A 25,648-nucleotide genomic window follows, 5' to 3' on the forward strand; every position below is an offset into this window, starting at 1 on the left:
TAGTCTTCTGATACATATAAAATTCAAACGGTAAGAGATATTGAATTCTGATCTTCGATGGCTCCTCCTAAACGACGTTATCTCGAGACATATCTCTGTCATTTCTTCCCCACCCCTTTCAGTCGTTTCCTATCTCCACCGAATGTGTTGAAAATGAGTTTTTTAAATATTTCTCAAAATTGGACTAGGCAATTTCGTTCATTTTTGGACATATTTTTGAAGTACTGAACACTTCGTACATAGACACCTTTCACATTTTTTCTGTCATGGATTTATTAGAAAGAGTTTGAAATTCCAAATTCGACTACATCGGTCGCAAACGGTGATGAATCGGTAAAGTTACAATATTAGTTCTTTTTTTTTTGGAAATACTGTTTTTGCGTTTATTTTTCAATCTACTAGCTCCTATAAAATTTAAATGGTAAAAGATATCAACTTCCGGCCTTCAGTGACCGATATTACTAATAAATTATCTCAAGACTAATTCTTGTGTTACAATTTAAAAATTGAAATTTGGTCAGTAACACCAAATTTAACTTCTTAACTCCTCATTTGTATCTCGCTATTAGAAGTTTAATATAAAAAAAATTTTTTCTCATTGATGTATTGTACATTCGTCCTCAATGAGATAAGACGTTTAAAACGAAAAGGGTAAAAAAATTACAGAAACTTGAAAAAGTATTATAATTTTGTAGTGTAGAGTCAGCCCTTTTCGCCATGTAAGCACTTTTTCGCCACCTAAGATAAAAGAACTAATTTAAGGAATTTAATAATAAATGGTACTTCTACACTCATAATATGCTCTATTCTACTATTTTCATGGGTTATCACGTCTCTTAAATATTTAACATTCATTTTAAAATAAATGGCGAAAAGTACTGAAACAAGAACAATTGGTGAAAATGCAAATTTTTCAATGAGATTCACTAAAATTCTCGAAGAGTATCCTAGATATTTAGATAGGTGTTGATTCAAAGTATCGTTATACAATAAATTCATTTTAGGGCAGAATCACATTGACAATAAAATGCTCGCCGTAGTCCCACCGTATTTCGCTAATTTACGCATTTTCATTGCAATTCTTACGCAAATTCTCGATTACCGCATTACCTTATCTCACACTCGGTGACACTAGGTGAAAATAATATAAGAAAATTAAAGAAATAAAACGAAAATTCGATAAACGGTGAGCAATGAATACTGTAAGAGAAATTAATCATATAGTTTTCTTTTGCTCACCGTTTATCACATTTTCGTTTTATTTCTTCAACTTTCTTATATAATTTTCACCTAGTGCCACCGAGTATGAGATAAGGTAATACGGTAATGGAAAATTTGCGTTAGAATTGCAATGAAAATGCGTAAATTAACGAAATACGGTGAGCATTTTACTGTCAATGTGATTCTGTCCTTAGTCTGACAAAAATTTTACACCTAAGGAGGCCATATAAGCTTAAGGGTGGCGAAAAGTACTGACTCTACCCTAGTCCGTTTATCTTCGATCATCGACTGGGCTAACAATTGTCAAATTTGCATTACACCCTGCGAAACAATACTGATAATAATATAAACTTCCAAAAAAATCAAACATTCTACCAGACAACTCTAAAGTTTATTTACGCAAATAATGATTCCATGGGAATTAAAGAGACTACTTTGGAAAATCTCATGAATCTTCAGGACTTTTCCTCAGTATCACACTCCGCCCCCAAAAAACTTATACCCCCCAGAAGAAGAAGTACTTGTGTGATCCCTTGATTTTCACTCCCAGGTCCCAGAGAAGCAATTCCGGGACCGAATAAATCCTCCCCCAAACCCCCATGCTAGTCATTTGAGCTGCGAGAAACAAGTTGTGGAGTGAAAGTTGGCCAATATGCACTCTCTCTCCCTGTCTCAACTCTCATGTATGTGTAATGTTTAATGAATATGTTCGGTAATATGAGCCCCCAAGAATCCTCAGGATGAGGTTGAATGGGATGTTGGGAAGAGGTATGAGAACTGGGGCTTCGTTATGGCACTTGGGGGAGTGGTTGGCGCCCTCCAAAAACTCCTCCACATCGTAATGTGTGTGTGCGGCATGAAAAGTTTAAATGTTTAGCTTAATAAATAGGGCACGTGAGAAATTAGAAAATGTAAAGTGGGTGCAATTGTGCCCTCCCGGAGATATTTTGGGGCTGACTCACTCAAGTACCCTCCTTAGTTTTTGGTGATTTTCCTCACGGTTGCTAAAGTTTTTCCGAGAGGGAGGGAGGGGGGAATAGCGGTGGATGGCTGGGTGTGTGATTATGTGAGAAAGGCGCTTATACCCCAAAACAATTCCCACCAAATAAAGTTTCGAATTTCTCCATTGTACGCTCTTTGTTGTGCTTTTTCTCCCACAGTCATTTATATTAATTAATTTGAAAGATGCTATCTCTCCTCCCTATTGTGGCCTGCCTTCAGACACTCTTCACGGGACTCGCTCTCTCGCAGGGAATGAATGCTGGGAAGCCCCAGGAAAGGTGTACAACAAGGGATGAAAATGTAAAGTATGCAATGTGATTCTCTTTCCGAAAAACTCCTCCTCACCTTCCGGCTCCGCCAACTTCACTTCATCGTTCCCCAAGTTCCGTGTGCTACCCATAAGAAAAACAACAAGTGGATGAAGAGTGGTGTTTAATAAACAACTTCCGCCTCCCGTGGTGCTTTTAATCAATTAAATAAATACCTAGGTTCTTTCACCAAAAACCTCTAAGAATCAATTTTATCTCTCTCAAGCATAAACATTACTTTTGGCTGCACAATCATCACTTGTAGGGTGCCTTTGGGGGGCGGAAAATTGCCAAAAACAATTTTGCTTTTCATTGAATTCTTAAATAGCCCCCATACATACATCCCAAAGACACCTCCATCCCTCCCTCCAAAAAATTAAGTGAGAAAAGTGAAATATTGCTTCTTTTCATTGGTTTACATGTTTTTACCCATAGCACAGAAATAATGAGGATACCAACAACATTATGTGATTAAAATCTCTCGTACAACCACACCAAAGTACAAAATGAGAGCATAATTTTGAGTTCAAAAAATACTGTAACAGAGCTTCCAGAGATATTTTAATCAGACGATATGCTGAAAAATTGGCATGAACCAAAAAAGTACAGGAGGGTGCGGGGTGGGTGGCGGTAAAAACCTCAAAAATTCACACATGAAGAGCACGAGAGAGCTTTCAAATTAAAAGCTCAGCAAAAAGAACAACCACTGTGAGTTGTGGGCAAAATATTGCTGTTATAATGGTTAGAGCATGGATAGAAAAAAAAATAACCTCATTCCCTGCGATGTTTGACCTTGTTTGAAGGGCAGCAGAGGCACTCTTCCGCTTCTATTCCCGCAGCAAAAAGAGTTCAATCGCATTCCGCCAACATGGGCAATAAATAAAATGGTGTGCAAAGGTGGATTGAGAGACAAAATGGCTTATCCGAGGGATCAGTGTTTTGGAATTCACGAGCAAGAAGTGCATTTGTTGCACATTTCATGCGATGCATTTGTCCCACCCTTAAAAAAATCCCATTAGTTTTTCATGCAATCCACAGGTTACAAAATGAAGAATAATGGAATCAATAGACAAGTTTCACAAATTTTCAAGTGACAGAGAATCACGACACATTCCCCCCTCAACCATCCATGCAATAAATAAACCAGTTGGAAAATCTCAAATGAATTTTTCATCCTCCATTCGAGCCAGGAACAATTACGAAAAGGAACCTCAAGTGTCCAAGGAAGAATTTCCTTTCACTGCAAATCCCCTTTGAGGATATCTCCAAGAGAATTAGAAAATCCTCAATGGGATACTCTTGCCAACATTCATTAGCTTTCACCACTCATTCATTTTCTTTCACCATGGAAAAGCGTCCATTGAATGTCAGGGAAGAAGCAATAAACTAAGCACTTTTCTTTATTGGCTCTGAAACTCCAAGATTAGAAAAGTGATTTTTCAGACAATATACTTCCGATGCTTTAATTACTTTGTTACATCACTTTGAGCTTCAATTTACCATTTGCTCTCAGCATTCAATGCTATGTTAAAATAAACAATAGGTGAGGCAATAATTCAGTTTTAATTTAATTCCATGCGATATTGATGCAAATTATCAAAATGAAATCCAAAACGGAATACCCAATTTGATAAATTTAAACAACAGATTCACTCATAGCAACTGTCTATGTTCATTTGTGTTCAAATTCACCAAAAAAAATATCATCACAGTAAAATTAATTGGCAGTAGATCAAATGATCAAATGGTTTTTTTTTAATTTGTTCAAAAATTTGAGAATTTCAAACATTTGCTTTGAATTTACATCCAACAGTTAGGGGAAAGGCTCATAATTTTGGACAGTTTCTAAATTTGAACACTTTGAGGATAAAATTGGACACTAAAAATAAATTGAATAAAATTAATGATTTTTATTCCAATATTTGATGAATAATTAATTATATCTAAATATTTGTTCTTTTTGGAAGATTTTAACACTAAATACGTTAAATATCGTCGGTTCCGAAGAAGACTATTGTAAGTCTACTTACAATAGTATAAAAAGATGGTATAATTGGATGCAGAAACCTTAGATCTATATCCCCACAAAAGTTTATGTTGATTAAGATATTCCTGCAAAAGTTACAAGAAAAAAACTTAAAATCAGCGTGCCCAATTATTGAGCTTTTTGCCCACAATTTTGCTATAATTAATTTAAAAGTAGTGTTAACTAGAAAATATTCAATGCGTAAGTGTGATGAAATATTTTCAAAAGCTGAAAGTATACTAATTGCAGTGAAATTAATGAAAATAAATTTTAGCTGTCAAACTTTAAACCTCTTTCCTCTAAAATTTACATTTTGGACTTACAATAGTCTTATTCGGAACCAACGAGTGCTCGATAGACTTAGGGGAAACTGAGGCACCATCAAACACGGGGTACCACCAAACACTGTGATTTTTTAATCAGATATTCGACTTCTGAGGACAAGACCTAATAATTTATAGGCACTATAGGGATGCTTGTCCATTGAAGAAATGGTCGAGAGAGTCCAAGTAGTTTAAAAATAAAAATTTGTGTTTGGTGCTCCCGTGTTTGGTGGTGCCCCAGTTTCCCTAGGACCAAATTCGAGGCACGAATCAAAATAATAATTGAACAACATCCCAATCAGTTTTCCGCTAAGCCGTCTCTCGACTTAACCCGAAAGTCTGTTTAGGGCATAAGATTGGCTTCATGGGCCTTCTTAAGCGCACAAGATTTTAAAGAATTCGAGCAACAAAAATACATTAAAAATAATAAGAAACTTTCACTATTGACCAACTTAATTAGAACTCATTTTCCGTTAAGATAGAGTAAAATGGTATACGACAAAGTTGTAAAGAATTATTTTCTATCAAAAGACGTCAGCTGGATACTTCTTTTACTAACGAAAGGAAAAGCATAGAGAATTTCCACAAAAAACAACTTTTAGAGAATGGTTCAAAAAGCACATTTTCTTTCGAGACAGAGGAAAATGGTTTTCAGCAAAGTTGTAAAGCAGCAAATGTGCTATTAGAATGTTCTGATTACAAACCTCTGGGATGTTATGACAGCCAGCAAAACGTAAAGTATCTGTTTTGTGAGTTTGAACACAAGTTACAAAAAATGAATGAGGCAATAGAAGTGTTAAAATGTGCAACAATTTTAATCCAAATAGATACACGAACGAATTAATTGACTACAGTTGCAACATTATTAAAAAGATCTTAAAATTTTGTGTTCAATCATTTATACTGCTTGGCGCAAAATTCCATAAAGGAACGAGTTCTTCTCGTAAGTGAAGTTTTCGGGATATCGCTTCAATATTAGAAGAATTCCTACTGACCTAAAAAGAATTCGAACCTAGAACTCTCTCACCACAAAGCGAGTAGGGAAAAGTGCCCACGATTCGTACGATCCCAAGCTTAATAAAGATTGGATTTTTCCTACGTTTTTCAATAAATGTGACTTCGCAATATATTTTAAAAAGTGGGCACTTTCCCCTAGTTTTTAAAAATATGGGTGCCATATATAAAGCATGGTCGCTTTTCCCTACGCAATTGCTGAAAAACTTACTATAAAATTATTCTATTTTTCTTAGGAACACTTTTTTTTAATACATAAGACAAAGTATATTTGAAGTAAGAAAGTATTTCAGGAATTAGAAAATACTCTGATAAAGATCGCTCGTAAAAAACTTGTAAAATTCCCTTGCTCCATATAGAAAAGCACGAAATGTTTAACAGACATGTCACCATAGGGATTCTCGTATAATTAATTAATTTTCAACAAGATATCTCGTTCACTGAAGAAAACTATTAATTTTGCAGTGCCATCTGTTGAAAAAATAACCTAAAAACCAAATTTTAAGAAGTGTTTTGCAAGAATATTGTTATTTAATCTTGGTGGATTCAGTTTTAACTAGATATCTTGTTAAAAACGAAAAGAATTTAAGAGAATCCCTATCACGACAAGATTAGCCAAACATATTCTTACTTTTCCATATAAATCAACTTATTATTGTTTTTTAGTGTAGAAATATTAATGTTAAATACCTGTAGATAGGGTCAAAAGTACACCTATAGACTCTTTAAGAACTTGTGTCATGACCTATTGGCACTCAATTTTGTAACATTTGGGATATAAAATATGAACATCTATCCTTATAAGAAGAGTAAGATTAGTGAAAAAAAAGTCATTATCACTTAATAGAGAAAAACTACCCTAGAATCAATACATTTATGAAATACTTTTGGTATTAAAAGGATTCCAATACCTCATGAGTATTAAATTCTAGGGTATTTTGGGATACATTTCAAGAAATTCTTTGTCATTGATGCGACCATAGATTCATTAATTTTCAATTGCAATCAGTATTGAGTTTAGGGTTTTTAGGTATTGATTCTATCTCATTTTGGGATTGATTTTAGAATATTTAGGTATTGATTTCATCCCATTGTGGTATTGATTTTAGGATATTTCAGTATTGATTTCATCCCATTTTGGTATTGATTTTAGGGTATTTCGGTATTGATTTCATTCCATTTTGATATTGATTTTAGGGTATTTCGGTATTGATTTCATCCCATTTTGGTATTGATTTTAGGGTATTTAGGTATTGATTTTAGCCCATTTTGGTATTGATTTTTAGGGTATTTCGGTATTGATTTCATCCCATTTTGGTATTGATTTTTAGGGTATTTCGGTATTGATTTCATCCCATTTTGGTATTGATTTTATCCCATTTTGGTATTGATTTTTAGGGTATTTCGGTATTGATTTCATCCCATTTTGGTATTGATTTTTAGGGTATTTTGGCATTGTTTTCATCCCATTTTGGTATTGATTTTATCCAATTTTGGTATAGGTTTTTAGGGTATTTCGGTATTGATTTCATCTCATTTTGGTATTGATTTTAGCGTATTTCGGTATTGATTTTATCCTATTTTGTTATTTATTTTAGGATATTTCGGTATTGATTTCATCCCATTTTGGTATTGATTTTAGGGTATTTCGCTATTGATCCAATCTCATTTTAGTATTGATTTTAGGGTATTTCAGTATTGATTTCATCCTATTTTGGTATTGATTTTAGGGTATTTCTGTGTTGATTTTATCCCATTTTGGTATTGATTTTAGGGTATTTCGGTATTTATTTTATTCCACTTTTACATTGATTTTAGGGTGTTTTTATCCCATTTTTCGTATTAAAATTATTTTGCGAGATCTTTCGAGTGATTAATAAACCGGTGAACGGTAAATGACACGAAAGTACTTTGAAGTGATCTAAGTAATGAGTTCGAGCACTACGCAAAGCCTGGGAGGTTTTGCCACCCCTTTTGCTTTGTAAATTATGAAAAAATTACTGCAATTATATATTTGAATTCAAATTTAAATTAAATGAAATGTACACTAAAAAAATGGGGGTGCGATTAACTTTTGTCCTCATAAATTTAACACTTTTTAGGTGTAAAAATATATCAACATTTCTTAATGTTACTTTTACACCTTTTGAAGGGTAAAATTAACATGGAAAAGGGTAACCTTAACCCCTAATACACCTAAAAAGCATAATATTTACACCGATTTCGGATCAATACTGCAGGGTAAAATAAACATTTCCAGAATGTAATTTTATTTTTTTCGGACTTCTCTCAGTGTAGAGACGATATAGTCTGTAGTTTATACCCAGAGTAATAGTTCTACAAATTGATTTTTAACTTTTTTTTTATTGATTTTTAACTTTTTTTGGAGTATAGTTGGACGGGTAGACTAAGGGGCTCAAAAGATCCTAGGTGTCTGATCACCCGCTGACTCAATTAACTCTATTTACAATCTATCTAATAGTTCTACAATCAACCGATTTATAACTAAAATTACAGCCCTAATTTTAATCATTCCTCCAAGATTTTAATGACTCAGACGGGAAAAGCTTGTAAATGGTGCACTTTCCTACTGTCAAAGCATCAATGAAGCAAGAGATTCAACCGAAGAGAAGCTTTTAAATTAAAAAAGCTTCAACAGAATGTAGAGTTTACCATCAAAGTCGTTATTTTGAAAATTTGTTGTGAATCCTTCGAAAACCCTGACATCATTAGAAGTGTTAGAAGTGACTAGAATTTAGGAAACTATAAATGAACATTTGAGACAGTTGCTCAAAACTTTTCAGAAAGCTATCGCCACATGAAACTTTATGTGGTTTACATCTGTGTAGTTTTGAGGAGAATGTTTTGAGGAGTAAAAAGCTTTAAGCGCCAAGAGGATGGACGCAATGATGGAAATTTGGGGGAAAGTGGGAATTTTTTTTCACCCAGAGCTTTCTTCCAAGCATCTGGCAAAGATTGAGGATGGGTAGGTACTCTTTTTTTTTGCACAGTTAAGGCCGGTATCTCGTAGGAAAACGAAAAGAGTTCCAGCACATAGCCGTTGGGAAGTTTAGTTTGGTGAGAGAGAGGAAAAGTTTTCTCAAGTCAGGATGACGGAGGTGTGTTAGAATGAAGAAAAAGCTTTGGGGGTATAGAAGGTGTATTGAGGGGGGCATTCATCAGCCCGGAATCTAAATTGTGATTTATGAACTTTCCCTGTACTCAACATATGGAGTGGTGAGGCAAGAAAAAAAAAAGAGAGCACCCTGTCGACGAACTAATTTATATTCAAAATATATAAATCTTCAGCATCATTAACTTTATGCATAATTTATTTATATACACAATACCACTCAACAGCCACATTGAAGGCAAATAACAATTCATGTTGCTTAGAATGGGATATCTTTTGGGCTTCATGTTTGATAAAGTAAAAAGGAAAAAAAATGTGTGTCGGTGTACTTTTGCAACTGACAGCATTATTATAAGATGGAAGAAAATCGACTGCGCACTTTTTTATCCTACGTCCAGGATCACCTTCACTCTTGGGGGATTTCTTCTTTTTTTTCTACATCTATCCCACCCACGGAGGCTCTGGGGGATTGGTGTGCAAGTGAAAGCCGTGTTAAGCGGAAAAGGAAACCAATTACACACGCTTTTGTCGATCGAGATATACTGTCGGAGAGAAATCTCATCAATCGCGCGGTTTTGCCACCCACTCATCCCATCATCATCCCATACTATCGGTATGGAAAATGTATGCGTGCTGAATGAATTGCCAGGATCTGGAGAATAATAAATTCTTCCATGGAGCTTTTTTTTTACCTCCCCAGCTCCACATTACTGCGCTTCCACGGAAATTGCTGGCAAGTGAGTCAGGAGGTGTTAATGCTTTCTTAAAACACCCCGGAGGCCATGCTACCTCCTCATCCAGATCTCCATGTGCTGTCTAACTTTGTGCAGAATGAGAGAGAATTTTGAGGGAGTTCGTGAAATGTTATTTCCTCATGCCAGTAATTGGAGCTTTTGTGAGATATTCACCTCTTTTGTGCTGTTTTTTTTTCCTTCCTTCAACCCAACTGCTCCAAGTACGGATTTATGTACAAGAAATTTCTCAACATTGTCTGAGCTGAGAGAGAAATTTTATCACCATGATCCCTAAATTTGATTTAACTTTGTTACAGACATCGTTGGATTTGAATTTTAAATTCAAATTTTGACAGGAAATGCCAATTTTTTTTAAATGAATCTCAAATGTACCGAGTACAATAAATTAAAATAGCTATTATGGAAGGATAAACTGTAACAATGTTACTCAAAAGAATTTATGGAAGACAATTTGACAAAGCATTTCATATGGTAGAATGTTCTTGTGACAGTCTTTTAAGAAATCGAATTAGAAACCTTTCCTTTCAGAGTTGAAAAACAGTATGTCTAGCGTGCCGAAAAAACTTTTGAGTTTATTAGCTATTTTCTGTCATTGTAGAATGAATTAACAAATACTACAAATACAAAATAAAAGCCAATTTAATATAGAATAGGCAACCGAAAACCACAAATTGGCAACCTACGTAGTACTGAAGATATCTCGTGAAATGTGTACGAAAACAGGAAAAAATGTGTACTAAAACTGGTCGCATTTCTCAGAGCTAATGCCACCCCCCTGTTTACGACTATGCTCATCATTTTAGCATGTAAAATTTGGCAGTAAAAATTTGCCACATGCTGTCTACACTGAGGATTTAGAAACATTGATTAGAAATTCTATGCAAAAAGGGACAGATAATCCTAACCGGCTTATGTAGGTGAGATTCTTAACGTGAGCTAGCTCGGAGTGCATGCAAATTCGATTTAGAGCTGAAGTTGGGAGACGCCATTCAGTTATCTTGAATCAAATTCGTGAAATTATGCAAATTTTGTATTTAAACCAAAATATCAAGGATTTGGATGAACTGGCAGAAAAGTGATATATGGGTGAAATGTAGACCAGAATGTTCTCTATAATTTTCCCATAGAACATGATCTCATCGATTACTCAGAAGCCAAGATAAGCGAGGTTTTTTGTTTCTTAACTCGTTTTTTCATCCAGAGTGTCCCAAGTAGTCATTTGTTGAACTTCAACTATATCAAAGAATTGTTGTATTTTGTGGGACTTTCCATTTAAAACCCTATTTTAAGTGTCTTGGTGGAGTAGAGGCAGTCAAATTGGCATCTGAGTGATTTCAAAGCGTTATTATGGGAAAAATCATTTTTTTCACACTTAAACGGCAAAATCGAAGTGATAGCGTAGTCTGAGCGGAAAATGATGTATGGACGAAATGTCGAGACAAATGTGTTCTACAATTGTGTCGAAGTAATCATCAAAATCGGTTCAGCGACAGTCGAGATAATTGAGGTTATGTGATATTGAAATTGGTTTTTCGACTGTGGCGCCCCTGGTGTTGGTCCCACGAAGTTCAAATGTTCTAGAAAGTTGTAGCATTTGGTAAGATCTTTCGTTTAAGCCCTCATTCATCAAAATCTATTACATAGAACCGGAGATATGATTTTTTGAATTTCGTGAACTTTGACCCCTCATATCTCCGGTTCTATTGAAACCACAGCGCACATACGCACCATTTTGGAAACGTCCTAGACTGGACTACAACATACTAAAATTTCATTAACTTGCACAATGCCGTTTTTGAGAAAAGTGACTTTGAATTTCGATGAATTTTGACGCTATCACAGCGCCACCTATGGTGACTTTTTGAACTTCCATCTGAAAGTGCTCATCGAGACGAAACCAAAAAGGTAAAATTTAGGTCGCTATGTTAGTTAGAACCGGAGATAGAGGCCGGTCAATGTTCGAACTTTGACCCCTTATAGCTCGGGTCAGGGGTTTTAGATCGACTTAAGGTTTTTTTTGTTTGATAGGTATAATCAACGGCTACAACATACTAAAATTTCAGCCCGATTGCATAAGGAATTTTTGAGTTATTTAACTTATAAGATTTAAAAAATTTCTTTTCAATAATAGCGCCCCTAGCGGTGGTTTTATGAACTTGCGATGTTAGAATGGGAAGTGGCATTTCACGAGAGCTTTCCAAAAAGCCCTCACTTTTTAAATTCTGACGATTAGAACCGGAGTTATGGCCATTTTAAGAAATTTTTTTTGGACCCTTATAGCTCGGGTCAGGGGGGTCGGGGGACCTTAAGTTTGGTATTGATGGAAAGCTCTAAGGCCCAGCTATAACATACTAAAATTTGAGCCCGCTCGATGCCATAGGGGCGGAGCTATTGAGAAAACAAAAAAAGGGGGGTCTTCAAAATGGTGGAAGGAGGGGTGGGGGGTGGGGGGTCAATGCACCAAGTTGCAATTTTCACCCGATATATAACCTTTGCCGAAAACCGCAAGTCGATATCTTTTTTAGTTTAAGAGCTATTAAGCTCCAAAGAGCGGCCGGCCGGCCGGCCGGGAACGTAAAATAGCCACATATATATTCGTGATCAGGAAGTGGCGAAACACATTTTGGCCAAGTTTGAGGTCGATCGGACGACATGAAATTTTGTTAGGATTATAGTAGGTGAGATTGTTAAGAATCTCACCTAATATCATTTATCCATAGGGAAAATTGGGCTAGTTGTACACACTGATTTTTACATCTATTCTTCTTGGACTTATCAACCATGTCTTCAGTGGACAAGGATCCATACAGTAGATTTCATATAGGTCTCACTCTTTCAAGTACATATAATATCTAATTTACAAAATCTCAGTGTTTACAACTACCCCGCGTTTACTACTGCCCCACTTTCACCTTATTCTTTACTACAAAATTTTACAGGCTAAATGTTTTCGAGAACGTTAAAGCTTTAATTAACCCCAGGGTATTGGCATTATTTTAGACATTATCGGTAATATCTGAATGGTAGGCCCGAACTTAGGACTAGATTTTTCCATGAACATTAATGGCGACTAAATAAAACCTTCAAATGAATCTCCTGTTGTCAGTGGAAATTTTCGGAGGGAAGCTCCGTCCGGACGCGGTAACACAAGCTGTGGAGTCTTCAACCCAAAAGATAAAAAAAAACTCACTCTTCTCCGGAGCTATCGGAGACACGGACCGTGTCGAAAGCTCTGGAGAAGAGTGAGTTTTTTTTATCTTTTGGGTTGAAGACTCCACAGCTTATGTTGCCTTGTCCGGACGGAGCTTCCCTCAGAAAATTTCCACTGAAGCTGAACGGTAATTCCCCCACGATACTCATATTGTCACATCCGAATATTGCACAAACAGTATATAATTTAGAATGATAACACATCCTTTATATAACCAACGTTAACGATTTAATGCTTTAGAAAAGCAAAAACCAACATGTACAAAAAATAGTCTCTTAAAAGGGTTAACTCTCTTAGGGTTGTAATTTATTTAATGTTATCAATACACTATTCTGTACATGAAAGATAGGTTGCATAGTTACTAAAATTCGTGAAATTGCAAAAAAAATACTAAGAATCTCTGTATAAATTTCAAAACAAATAAAATCTCTTGGCCGGCAACATAATTTTCGTAGTTCCAATGATTGCCGCTACGAGCGCAAAACAATGTTCAAGTAATTTTCTAAAAAGTATTTTCTACGAGAGCTCCTTAACCCTTTAAGGACGACTGGAACGCCGGTGTCCCATAAAGAAAATAATTTTTCCTGACTACTTAAAGCTATTTTTTCTTATGTCTGTACATAATTGTAAAGTTGAAGGTTGATAGAATCTAGAATATTTTTTGCAAGTCTGTAGCTATTTGCTATGTAGTAAATATTTAAGCTCAAAAATGGCGAACTTTTAAATTCTTATTTATTTTTTATACTCCAATTTTTTTAACCCTTTAAATCAGTAAAAGGTCTTACATATAACCTTAGAAAATCCAACAGAATGTGATACGGTGCGTTTTTTTCTTCTATGAGCGATAGGGACAAAAATAGCCTGAAAATTGAAGTAATTTTTCTGTCAATACCAATAAATGATAATTTTCACTCTAATGAAAAATATTATGTTTGGGTATTGTAGTTTCTTTTTCCAAAACGATTTTGCTTAAAAAAAATTGGAAGTATAAAGTAAAATTAAAATCAATTTTAATTATGAGAATTGAAAAATTCGTAATTTTTGAGCTTAAACATTTACTACATACCAAATAGCTAGAGACTTGCAAAAAATATCCTAGATTCCTTCACCGTTCTACATTGCAATTACGTACAAACATAAGAAAAAAATAACCTTAGATAGTCAGGAAAAAATATTTTCTTTATGGAACACCGGTGTTCCAATCGTCTTTAAAGGGTTAAGCAAAACCCTTTTGGCAATAAAAACTACAATACTCATACGTAATATTTTTCATTAAAGCGAAAAATATTATTCATTGGTATTGTCAGAAAAATTACTTAATTTTCTGGGCTATTTTTGTCCCTATCGTTCATAGAAGCACAAAATACACCGAATCAGACTCTGTTGGACTTTCAAAGGTTAGATATAAGACTTATCATTAATTATGTTTCCCAGTTTAATTTTTATTGTTGATTTTTAGTCCGTAAAAAGTATCTCGTCGTTAAAGGGTTAAAAGTCAAGGGGTGAATAAGTGGCACTCAGAGTGCACTGTGAGCGGCGATCGGCAAAATTGTGCCGATCTGGAGCTAAAAATAAACAGATTGGCATTATTTTGCGAAGAAATCAACAGATCGGTACAATTTGACCAAAAAGTGACCGATTGGCGTGTTTACTAGCAAAAATCGGGAGATAGGCACGATTTTACCGAAGTAGATTCAAATTAAGTAAAGAATTCGTTTAAACACGTATAACATCAAAAATTTCCTACAGACAATTCCAGTAGTAAATTTTCATGCACTGTACTGGAAATACTAATCTCCTAGACTTACTCGGCATACTCGCACGAAAACGACAAATCGGCACAAATTTTACGAAAGATCGGCACTCGAGTGAACCGTGAGCGGCACAGTTATATACCCCTTGTTAAAAGTAAATAGGAAAGATAGAGGTTAATTAGGCTTTAATTGATGCTTATCTGGTCAAACGGGATGTTAAGTTCAGTCCCCAGCAAACACCAAATGATAACCAATTTCAATACAGCTGTAAACGTAATATTAGCAGCGACACATACGACTAGTCATCCCGTGTTTTCTGCCGTCTTACCCGGTGAAATCGGATTTGAAGTCGGCGGTAGACGCAAAAAATGGAGATTGGTTAAAATTAATAATAAGAATAATAATACTTCTTATTATTATAAATTTTCAGGTGAATTCTGCTAACCTTACAACAATACTCGCGAAGCAGTGCCATTTCTATATTTGTGGTCAGCATTTTTGTTCGAGAACTGCTGACCGGTCAGCATATTTTTCCTGATCGATTCAGCAAAAATATGCTGAAAACGCTGATTATTCATCTAACTATACTCACTGGGTCGTGCTCATTTTAAATTCAAATTAACCGAATTAACCAACTGTCTCTAAAATAAAAAATAAAATAAAAAACTAAATAAGAGAAAAATGTAATTGTGAGTCAGATCTCTCACTTTACATCATAACAATTTAACTTGAACATGACATCAAGAGAAAATTCCGCTGTAAAAAATTATTATCATCTGGTCAGTCAAATCCCTATTATTACAGTATGTCGGTGCATTTTTCAAGAGTCAGAAAATAGGGATTAGAGATCACCATGCTCTCTCGGTACATCCCTGTAAACTATAAAGTCATATCACAAGTGAATCCTTAATAGGTTATGCGACTTTTGCCATCTACCACTTCACCATCTCGCTCGGTGCAGCATCTTTGGACGATTTGTGTGTAGCCACAGCTCTTCTCGTACAGAGATATCGTGTAGAGTGTTTTATATGACACTAAGAAAGCACCAGAACAGAGCCAACAACAGAGTTAGTGACACGAGATACGGGGATGGGATGCACAAAAAGAATCCACGAAAAATGTGTTTAGAGTGTCTGTTTTCTCTAGCCCCGAGAACTATGGTAAAGTTGAGGGAAGCAACAGCAAAAAAAAGGGAAAACAACCCACTCAACAATCTCCTGGCCACCCAATGCAATCCCGTTCAAGTTAGTCATCCCTGAGCATGTGGGAGGAAAACAAAAAAATATATATGGGGAATGGGTTAAATACTAAAAAATTTATTCAACCCCCGTAAAGAAGACAAAGATATCTGACATTACTGAGAAGATCATTGACTTATGCTTCCTCTAAACCACGGCATTTTTTTCTTGTGTATGTGTGCTCCACCTCACCTTCCCCAAATCTCCTGGCTCAGCAGCAATTTAATTTATTTTTCCTGAGAGTGCCCTCTGGCATGCTGAGTAGAACGTAAAAGTGATGCCAAGCCACCCATTTCCTTCCCACCTCGGAAATCCCCGTAATTAATTTACATTTGTAGGATTGTAAAGGAGCTCCCTCACAATACGCAGTCGTGTGTCTATTGACATGAAAATTCCACAATTATTCACATTCTTTCTACACCACTATACAAGACTTCAGAAAAGACATGAACCGGAATTTTCATGTGGTTCCCCAATGCCATCACCCCAGAAATGTCGCACGATCAATTTAAATTTCAATGGAGTGAGCATAAAAATGCAGCTGTATATTTTGCATTTTTTTGAAAAAGAATTTGGTAGATAATTGTATAAATTTCAGTAGCACATTCATAACTAGGCGATTTACAGTACATGGGATAAAGTACACAATCTTTTATTTATTTTAATCTTACGGAATATAGGTAAGGGAAACCTTTCAGGCTTCGCATGCACACTCTGGCTTCGAACACTTCCTTATTTTCCCATATCCCTTTCATAAATCTTACCTATCGGCGTAGTTTTGTAAGGAATTTAAATTGGAAACAAATTAATCTAAATGGAGACAAGGGAAATCTAATTGGAGACATACAGTGTAAGTGAAACCGCGACGACAGGCTTCTAAAACCTTGCTGAGTTGCTCTTGAGTGCAGAATTTGTTCTTATTCCTGGTCTTTTCTCCTTTCCCATCAAACAATAAGAAAATCTCTCCAAAAAATCATATTTCTGGGATTTCCTATTGAAGCATTTGCAGACACTTCAGAAAAACCTTTTTTTTTCACGAAATAAGTAATTATTTCATTTGAAAACTTCACGCACTGTTAACAATAATGATTAGCACTTAATTTAACTAAAATTAGCCAGAAATATGACATAAATATTAAATAAAGTAATAAAACAACAATCACCTCAATGTATTTTTCATTGGAAAACATGGTCGATCGATGAAAAATTCGATGATGAAAAGGTACACTTTTAATTTTTCTGAGAAATTGACAAATTAAAATTTGTGAATATGAATGGATTTTTGCTTTATTTCGAGCAAAGTTAACTAAATTATGAAACTGTGGTAAAGAAAATAAATATATAAATATAATAATTTAGTACTGTATTTATCATGAAAACAATGCCGTTTCCATTTGGAGTAGTGAAAAATTTCCATTTGGAGCAGGTTTTGAATTGACTTAATTTACCCTAGTTGATTCATTCTCATTTTAAATGTAATACCCAACGCACAATAACGTTTGTTTTGTAAACATGTTTTTGACATTTCAATGAGAGTGAATGAAACAGAAATCTAGTTATCTCGTTTTCTCTCATAGGAAATTTTGAAAATATATTTACAAACACAAATTATTGTGCACTGAGTATAACATTAAAAGTGTCATAGTTTTTTTTTATAATAAGATATACAATAAACAACTGATTTGCCTTTGAAAGATTTAAAATATTATATGAAAGCAAATCGGCTTATTTGCCTTCCAAAGGCTTCAGACTTGAATTTCAGCTTACATGGCATAACTTTTAAAATTTTAAAATATTCGAGTTCTTTTGGGAAATATTCCTATTTTCACTTTGAATATAAAAACAAATAATTCCTTATGCCCAGCGCACAATAACTTTTATTTATAAACATGTTTTCAAAATTTCCTATAAGAGTGAGCGAGATGACTATATCTAGATCTCACTCACACTCATTGAAATGTCAAAAATATGTTTACAAAACAAAAGTTATTGTGCGCTAAGCATTATTCCTGGACCTCAGTACCCTTTATTATTATTTAGAAATCGAGAAATTTCGTGAACGGACTCAATGCTTCAGTTCGAAGGTTAGGGCGTGATGAGGAAATTTGGAATAATGTCTAATTTGACACTTTATATTTCTTATGGAAAAAGAAAAAAAACAATGAATAAATACACTCGAATGTAAAGTTTTGCATTTCTTCGTAATTTTCTTTTTCTCTTTGACCATCTGAAACAGTGAAAAAATCTTAAAATTCCAAAATAAACAAAATTCCGAATTACCCTATCATTCTCTACCACGGAAAAAAAGTTTAATAATTGGAAAATTAAATTATCAAACTTTATGGTATTAATCCTTTTCATTCATATGTCAACTAAAGGTATTACGTATTCGATTTCTGCTGTATTGGTTCTTGTTTTTAAAGTTGTACTAAAAATAAAAATTCGATCAACATTTTTCCCAACATCTCAGTAATTTAGTACACATCTCTCTTAACAGCCTGATCTTTGCAACTGGTCTATCCTTTGAATATTTTAAAGATTTAGTATACACTTCATTTAATTTATTTTAGGAAAATTAATTTAGTATAGTCATGTACTAAACAGCTTAAATCTTCATATCAGTCTTTGAAACTTCGTATTTCTTTATTTTCTTTGTGTGATGCCATAAGTTCTTAAATAATTCGTTAAATTTACATACCTTACATGAAATTTATTTATATTTTTCAAATGTATTCATGAGGAATAACTTCCATAAAATTTTACCATGATGTTTCAGTGGCAAAAGGTCAAATGCTGCGACTCTTATTACAAAAATAGGTGTACGTATAATTAAGACAAAAATAGACTCTCCATGTGTATTAGGTGAGATTCTTAACAATCTCACCTACTATAATCCTAACAAAATTTCATGTCCTCCGATCGCGCTCAAACTTGGCCAAAATGTGTTTCGCCACTTCCTGATCACGAATATATGGGGGGCTAAGTTACGTTCCCGGCCGGCCGGCCGGCCGTCCGGCCGCTCTCTGGAGCTTAATAGCTCCTAAACTAAAAAAGATATCGACTTGCGGTTTTCGGCAAAGGTTAAATATCGTATGAAAATTGCAAAATGGTGCATTGACCCCCCACCCCCCACCCCTCCTTCCGCCATTTTGAAGACCCCCCTTTTTTTGTTTTCTCAATAGCTCCGGCCCTATGGCATCGAGCGGGCTCAAATTTTAGTATGTTATAGCTGGGCCTTAGAGCTTTCCATCAATACCAAACTTAAGGTCCCCCGACCCCCCTGACCCGAGCTATAAGGGTCCAAAAAAAATTTCTTAAAATGGCCATAACTCCGGTTCTAATTATCAGAATTTAAAAAATGAGGGCTTTTTGGAAAGCTCTCGTGAAATGCCACTTCCTCTTCTAACATCGCAAGTTCATAAAACCACCGCTAGGGGCGCTATTATTAAAAAGAAAATTTTTAAATCTTAAAAGTTAAATAACTCAAAAATTCCTTATGCAATCGGGCTGAAATTTTAGTATGTTGTAGCCGTTGATTATACCTATCAAACAAAAAAAACCTTAAGTCGATCCATAACCCCTGACCCGAGCTATAAGGGGTCAAAGTTCGAACATTGACCGGCCTCTATCTCCGGTTCTAATTAACATAGCGACCTAAATTTTACCTTTTTGGTTTCGTCTCGATGAGCACTTTCAGATGGAAGTTCAAAAAGTCACCACAGGTGGCGCTGTGATAGCGTCAAAATTCATCGAAATTCAAAGTCACTTTTCTCAAAAACGGCATTGTGCAAGTTAATGAAATTTTAGTATGTTGTAGTCCAGTCTAGGACGTTTCCAAAATGGTGCGTATGTGCGCTGTGGTTTCAATAGAACCGGAGATATGAGGGGTCAAAGTTCACAAAATTTAAAAAATCATATCTCCGGTTCTATGTGACCGATTTTGATGAATGAGGGCTTATACGAAAGATCTCACCAAATACTACAACTTTCTAGAACATTTGAACTTCGTGGGACCAACACCAGGGGCGCCACAGTCAAAAAACGAATTTCAATATCACATAACCTCAATTATCTCGACTGTCGCTGAACCGATTTTGATGATTGCTTCGACATAATTGTAGAGGACATTTGTCTCTACATTTCGTCCATACATCATTTTCCGCTCAGACTACGCTATCACTCAGATTTTGCCGTTTAAGTGTGAAAAAATTGATTTTTTTCATAATAACGCTTTGAAATCACTCAGATGCCAATTTGACTGCCTCTACTCCACCAAGACACTTAAAATAGGGTTTTAAATGGAAAATCCCACAGAATACAACAATTCTTTGATATAGTTGAAGTTCAACAAATGACTACTTGGGGCACTCTGGATGAAAAAACGAGTTAAGAAACAAAAAACCTCGCTTATCTTGGCTTCTGAGTAATCGATGAGATCATGTTCTATGGAAAAATTATAGAGAACATTCTGGTCTACATTTCACCCATATAACACTTTTCTGTCAGTTCATCCAAATCCTTGATATTTTGGTTTAAATACAAAATTTGTATAATTTCACGAATTTTATTCAAGATAACTGAATGGCGTCTCCCTACTTCAGCATCAAATCGAATTTGCATGCACTCCGAGTTAGCTCACGTTAAGAATCTCACCTACATAAGCCGGTTAGGATTATCTGTCCCTTTTCCTTTGAAATAGGGCAGGAATAAAGATAAGAGGTACTCACCAGTCTTGATTTGTGCGATGGCACTGAGAATTACGATGAATTTCACTGCAAAACTCATCCAAGAACTTCCACTCATCATTCCCGTCGGATTGTGCGCCATGTCCCTCATAAAAAACACTCACTTTTGTCCAGAAAACGCACTTTTATTCGTCACCAGAGCCCCTTGGGCATCCACAGAGTCATCAAAAGAATGACTGCAAATTCCGAATTGATTGCGCAATTTTCCCGGAAAAGTCAAAAACAAACCGATGCACTTCTTTGATCTGGTCAGGAAATTGCAGCCAGTAGGGTGATACACTTGTAAATTAGCTTAAGAACTTTCTTTTCCGTTGGTGCGCGGGATGGTGTTGTTGAGGAAATTCTCCGTTAAATTTTCATCACGGTACCTGCAATAGATTTACAAGAGTTACCTTTTTACTGCACTTATTTATACGCCATTAAATATATTTTATGACTTTACTCTCAACCACCCTGAGTTATGGCAAATCGTTTGGGTTGAATTAAATTTTAACACTTTTTGCATCTAACCTCTTTGCCATTCAATTTACTTCGCACCCCGAAAAAAATCCACTCAATTATTCATTCAGAATTACAAATTATTTTACCTCAAGTGCATATGTGAATTTTTTATTATGGGACAAGGAGAGAAAAGCGAAGATTATCTTTTTTTTTATTTTTCATACAAAAATCAGGAAAGTACTACGAAATAGAGGAAAATGGCAGTAAATGCATTTATTGATTATTTTTGTACCACTACCCTGAAGGAGTTGGAAAAATTTTTATTAGAGCTGTAGTATCAATAATAAAAAAAATAATAATATGCTCACGTTGTTGTCACCAAATAAAAATCATGGTGCAAAATGGGTAATAAAATAAACATCCATCAATAGAAATCCATGATAGCATTTATCATTAAAATAAAGTAGTTTCTTAAAGTTATTTCGATGATCTTTATATCAAAACCCAGATTAGAAATAAATATATCCTAAATATTTTTGTATAAAACAGTAAATCTCAAAGAAGATAACCTTAATAATATTTCCGAACCCTACCCATTTAACTTAAAAAAAAATACTATAAGTAAAACTCAAGGAGGCAAAATAATGATAAACTAATTTGGATTATTCAAAAATTCTAATTCTTTGCTTGACAAAAAGTAAAGAATAATTAATCGTATTTGAAATTGCATCTCAATATTAACTCATTTAACAATCTATTTACAAACTTAAAGAGCAAATGGTCAGGGATAGGGAAATTTTTTCATTGAAGATCCCCTTCCCCCCTTAAATCGATATAAGTAGATCAATAACACCTAGATCTTATTCTTCTTAACGAGTTTTTTTAGAATATCCCGAATGTAATGCCCTAGACACACTTACGACGTAAGCCGAGAGACGACTTAGTGGAAAATTATGGAAATGTAGTTTAATCATTATTTCGAATATAATTACGTTAAGCCGTCTCTCGGCTAATCCTCAGGTCTGTCAAGGCCCTAAGGTATATCTAAAAAATTAAAATTATATTATTGATAATTCATTTGTTAGACAAAAAGCCACGATAAGCGTAAAATACCTCTTCTGTGGTTTACTCATAGAGTTTATACCATAACTGAATGTCCCATACGCGCACAGCGTACAACTCGAGGCGGGACATTCGCTCATTGCTAGGCCAGTCACTCAGTACGTGACGAGCACCCAGGCAGTGCAGTGGTGTCTAAGGGTCGTCCTCAGGTGTTTGCACCACTTAAGCCTCGATCTCTCTGATTTAATTTAACATATTAAAAGATATCAATAATAATTTATTGTTATATAAGTTTCAAACTTTAAGGAACAAATAAACTTCCTCTATCATTCTAAATTAATATTCCTATAAGGATTTATTCTATCAGAACGCTATAGGTTAAGCCGTAACACAAAGCCATTGGGTTCAGGAGCCTATAAAGGCAATAAAGGATGAAGGTCAAATTTCCTAGGATAGAGAAACTTTAGTCTTAATTTTATAAGCCTTCAAGAGTTAAATATTTTAGAACCGTGTCAAACTGAATTTAAAACGGTAATTGATAAAGAAATAAATTAAATAAATAGAAATAATTGATGTGTTTATATTGTGTTTAGTTTATTTTGTTAATAGTTCGACGAATCTTCGACTTTTATTTATGTCAATTGTGGATGGTTTGATATGGTTTGATATATTGATTTTGTGTTGCCGATCACACGGGTTTCACTCTAGAGGTTTTTAGTCCAGTTCCCGAATATCTCAAATCAAAATTCCAAGTAACAAGTTCGATAAGCAATGCTTAATCGAAATTTTCCCTAAGATTTTTCCTGACGATAAGAAATTGCAGTAGTTAAACCATATCCATAACATACAATACCTAAATCTAATGGCGTCAGATTTTAATAAGATTAACTTTCATAATTTCTTGCGGACGAGGTTTTAAAAAAAAAAGTTTGATTTGAATTGCTAAGCACATTAAGTTCCGCGACATTTATACTTAGCAATTATAAATAGAGAGCCAGTCTAATATGGGTCTCAATCTGGAGTTTTAGTCTAGTTCCTGAGAATGTCGAAATTCTAAATCGTAAGCAATTTCAAATAATTTTTCAATATCTAGTTAATAATTTGGCCTTTCGTGATAAGAAATCAGAGCTGTTGAGCCATTTGTCTAAACCTTAGGTCTGATCGTATAATACTGACTTTAGCCAAAAGGTTTAACCACGTATTGAACCTTATGCGGTTGCACTGTTCGAAGGGGGAATCAGTGGCGCAATAGGCAAGACCGTTGGCTCTTGGGCGGATCGATTCCCCAGCTCGACTTACTGTTGTAAGTTCAAGTCCCGCTCGGTGCAAAGATCTGAATGTCTAATTTATGCAATTTTCATATGTTAATAACGTAATATAATGCATCGCCTACGCCCAACAACTCCGGGGGCATGGAAGAAGCATCCACAATGCGGGGAAGGCGCTCCTGGGCGAGTCTACAGACGGACTAGCAGATTCTGCTAACACGGGATATGGACATTGTAAAAATGATTACCTTTGTAATGAATATATCTCGATACGATTAATAATACTGTTCGAAGATGGCTCTCATGTGGAAGGCTTTTCAGATCCCGGCCACCACTCTCCTGAACTTCAGCTAAATGGACCAGTGACTTTTGGCGGATGCACAACTGTATTTCAGGCCAAGGTTGCTGGCATAATGTTTGAAGTGCATAGGCTGCTGGAGGCCGGTGTCGAGGGAAGGAAAATACAAATCTTCTCGGATAACAATGCCATGATTCTTTCCATATCTGGTTAAAATACGTAGTCTGCTCTTGTTTCCGAATACTAAGAGCTGTTAGAATCGATCTCACAAATATGTAAGGTTGAAATACACTGGATACTTGGACACAGTGGAATTGCAGGCAATTAGGATGCTACCCACAACGCAGTTGCGAGAACTAGGATTGCTTTCATCGGACCTGAACCGGTATTAGGGCTCTTCTCAGAAATGAAGAAGTCTATACACTGAGAGAAATCCGAATAAGTTAAAATAACATTCCGGAAATGTTAATTTTACCCTGCAGTATAATCGGTGTAAATATTACCCTTTTTAGGTGTATTATGGGTTAAAGTTACCCTTTTCAATGTTAATTTCACCCTTAAAAAGGTGTAAAATTAACATAAAAAATGTTGATATATTTTTACACCTAAAAAGTGTTAAATTTATGAGAAAAAATGCTAATCGCACCCTCTTTTTTTTCTCAGTGTAATAACAGAAAACATGTTAAAAGCCCCTGAAATGGACTGGACTGCGACAATTAACTGTCGCGTATTTAGACATCTGAATAAAATTGGTATCCAATGCGATCCAATTTGCAAAGAATGTACTGAGACTGAGGAGACAATCATACACCTTGCGCATGATATAGACTTTGTATAGCCTTAAATAGGAACATCATTGTATCTTCAGGCATTAAATAAACTTCAAATTGAACTGCCCCAGTTTACTTAACTTGAGGCGGAAGCTGCTTGGTAAAGCGACACTGCCTCGAAGTGAATTACCAGGGATATAATCGTCCTGTTTGATGGAGGTTATCTTGAGAACGGGCTGGCTTGTCACACCCTGCCCTTACTAGGGTAAATCTTAGGAGATGCATAATGGGCCCAATAGAGAAGCCTGGATGCAGCGGTCATCTCTTTTCTAAATCTAAATCTAAGGTTTAGCCATATGGCTCAAATTCTCTAACTTCTTATCAGTCACGATTTTTAGGAAAATTTTGATTTTGAATTAATAAGGAATAAGTGAACTAGATTTTGAAAAATCACGAATATGGTTTGCCATTTAGTATTACGAGACATTCGGAAAAGAGGCTCAATCTCCAGTTTGTACCCGTATAAGCCTCTAGCCTAAAGATCGTTTAAATTAGCCTAATGCTGACTTTAGACTGGAGGTTTAGCCCAGTTCCCGAAGGTGTCAAAAATCTAAGTAACAAGCAATTTTATTGATTTTTCAAAATCAAATGGTACATTTGCCATCAATATCCAATCCTAAACAACAATTTCCTAAAAAAATCGTGCCTGATAAGGAATTAGAGTACTTAAACCAGATGGCTAAGCCTTAGGTCTGAAGCCCGTATAAGATCACAAATCTTTAACAGCTGAAGACTTCTTTCAAAACTCTGCTACTAAAATCTAGTATCGCGATAAGCCTTTATATGTATTGCTAGCACAAACTCCGAATTACTAAGTGTACGAGACGAGCCATTTACAACAAAGGGTAATGAAAAGTCCTCACCACAAAAATGCGACTAACATATTATCTCCTACCTCTCTGCCTGTCTAGAGCAACATGCAAAACTAAAACTTTTGCGATACTGTCTAAAAGATACTGTATAACATTACTGTATAAATATTAGCTCAAACTTGCACTTATTTAATTTGCTTCGCTTCT

The 25,648-nt window shown here is 35.2% G+C and overlaps 1 protein-coding gene across 2 annotated transcripts in view; it reads right to left on the bottom strand.

The window, feature by feature from the left end:
- LOC129798039 (lachesin) overlaps positions 1–25,648 on the bottom strand; it is a 334,403-nt gene that overhangs the window by 253,429 nt on the left and 55,326 nt on the right. For both annotated transcript variants that reach the window (XM_055840988.1, XM_055840987.1), the window contains exon 2: positions 20,713–21,098. In XM_055840988.1, coding sequence (XP_055696963.1) covers positions 20,713–20,821 — 109 coding nt within the window. In that variant the 5' untranslated portion in view covers positions 20,822–21,098. The remainder of the gene's footprint in view (positions 1–20,712; positions 21,099–25,648) is intronic.

Source organism: Phlebotomus papatasi, chromosome 1, assembly GCF_024763615.1.
Source record: "Phlebotomus papatasi isolate M1 chromosome 1, Ppap_2.1, whole genome shotgun sequence".
Taxonomy (NCBI): Eukaryota; Metazoa; Arthropoda; class Insecta; order Diptera; family Psychodidae; genus Phlebotomus; species Phlebotomus papatasi.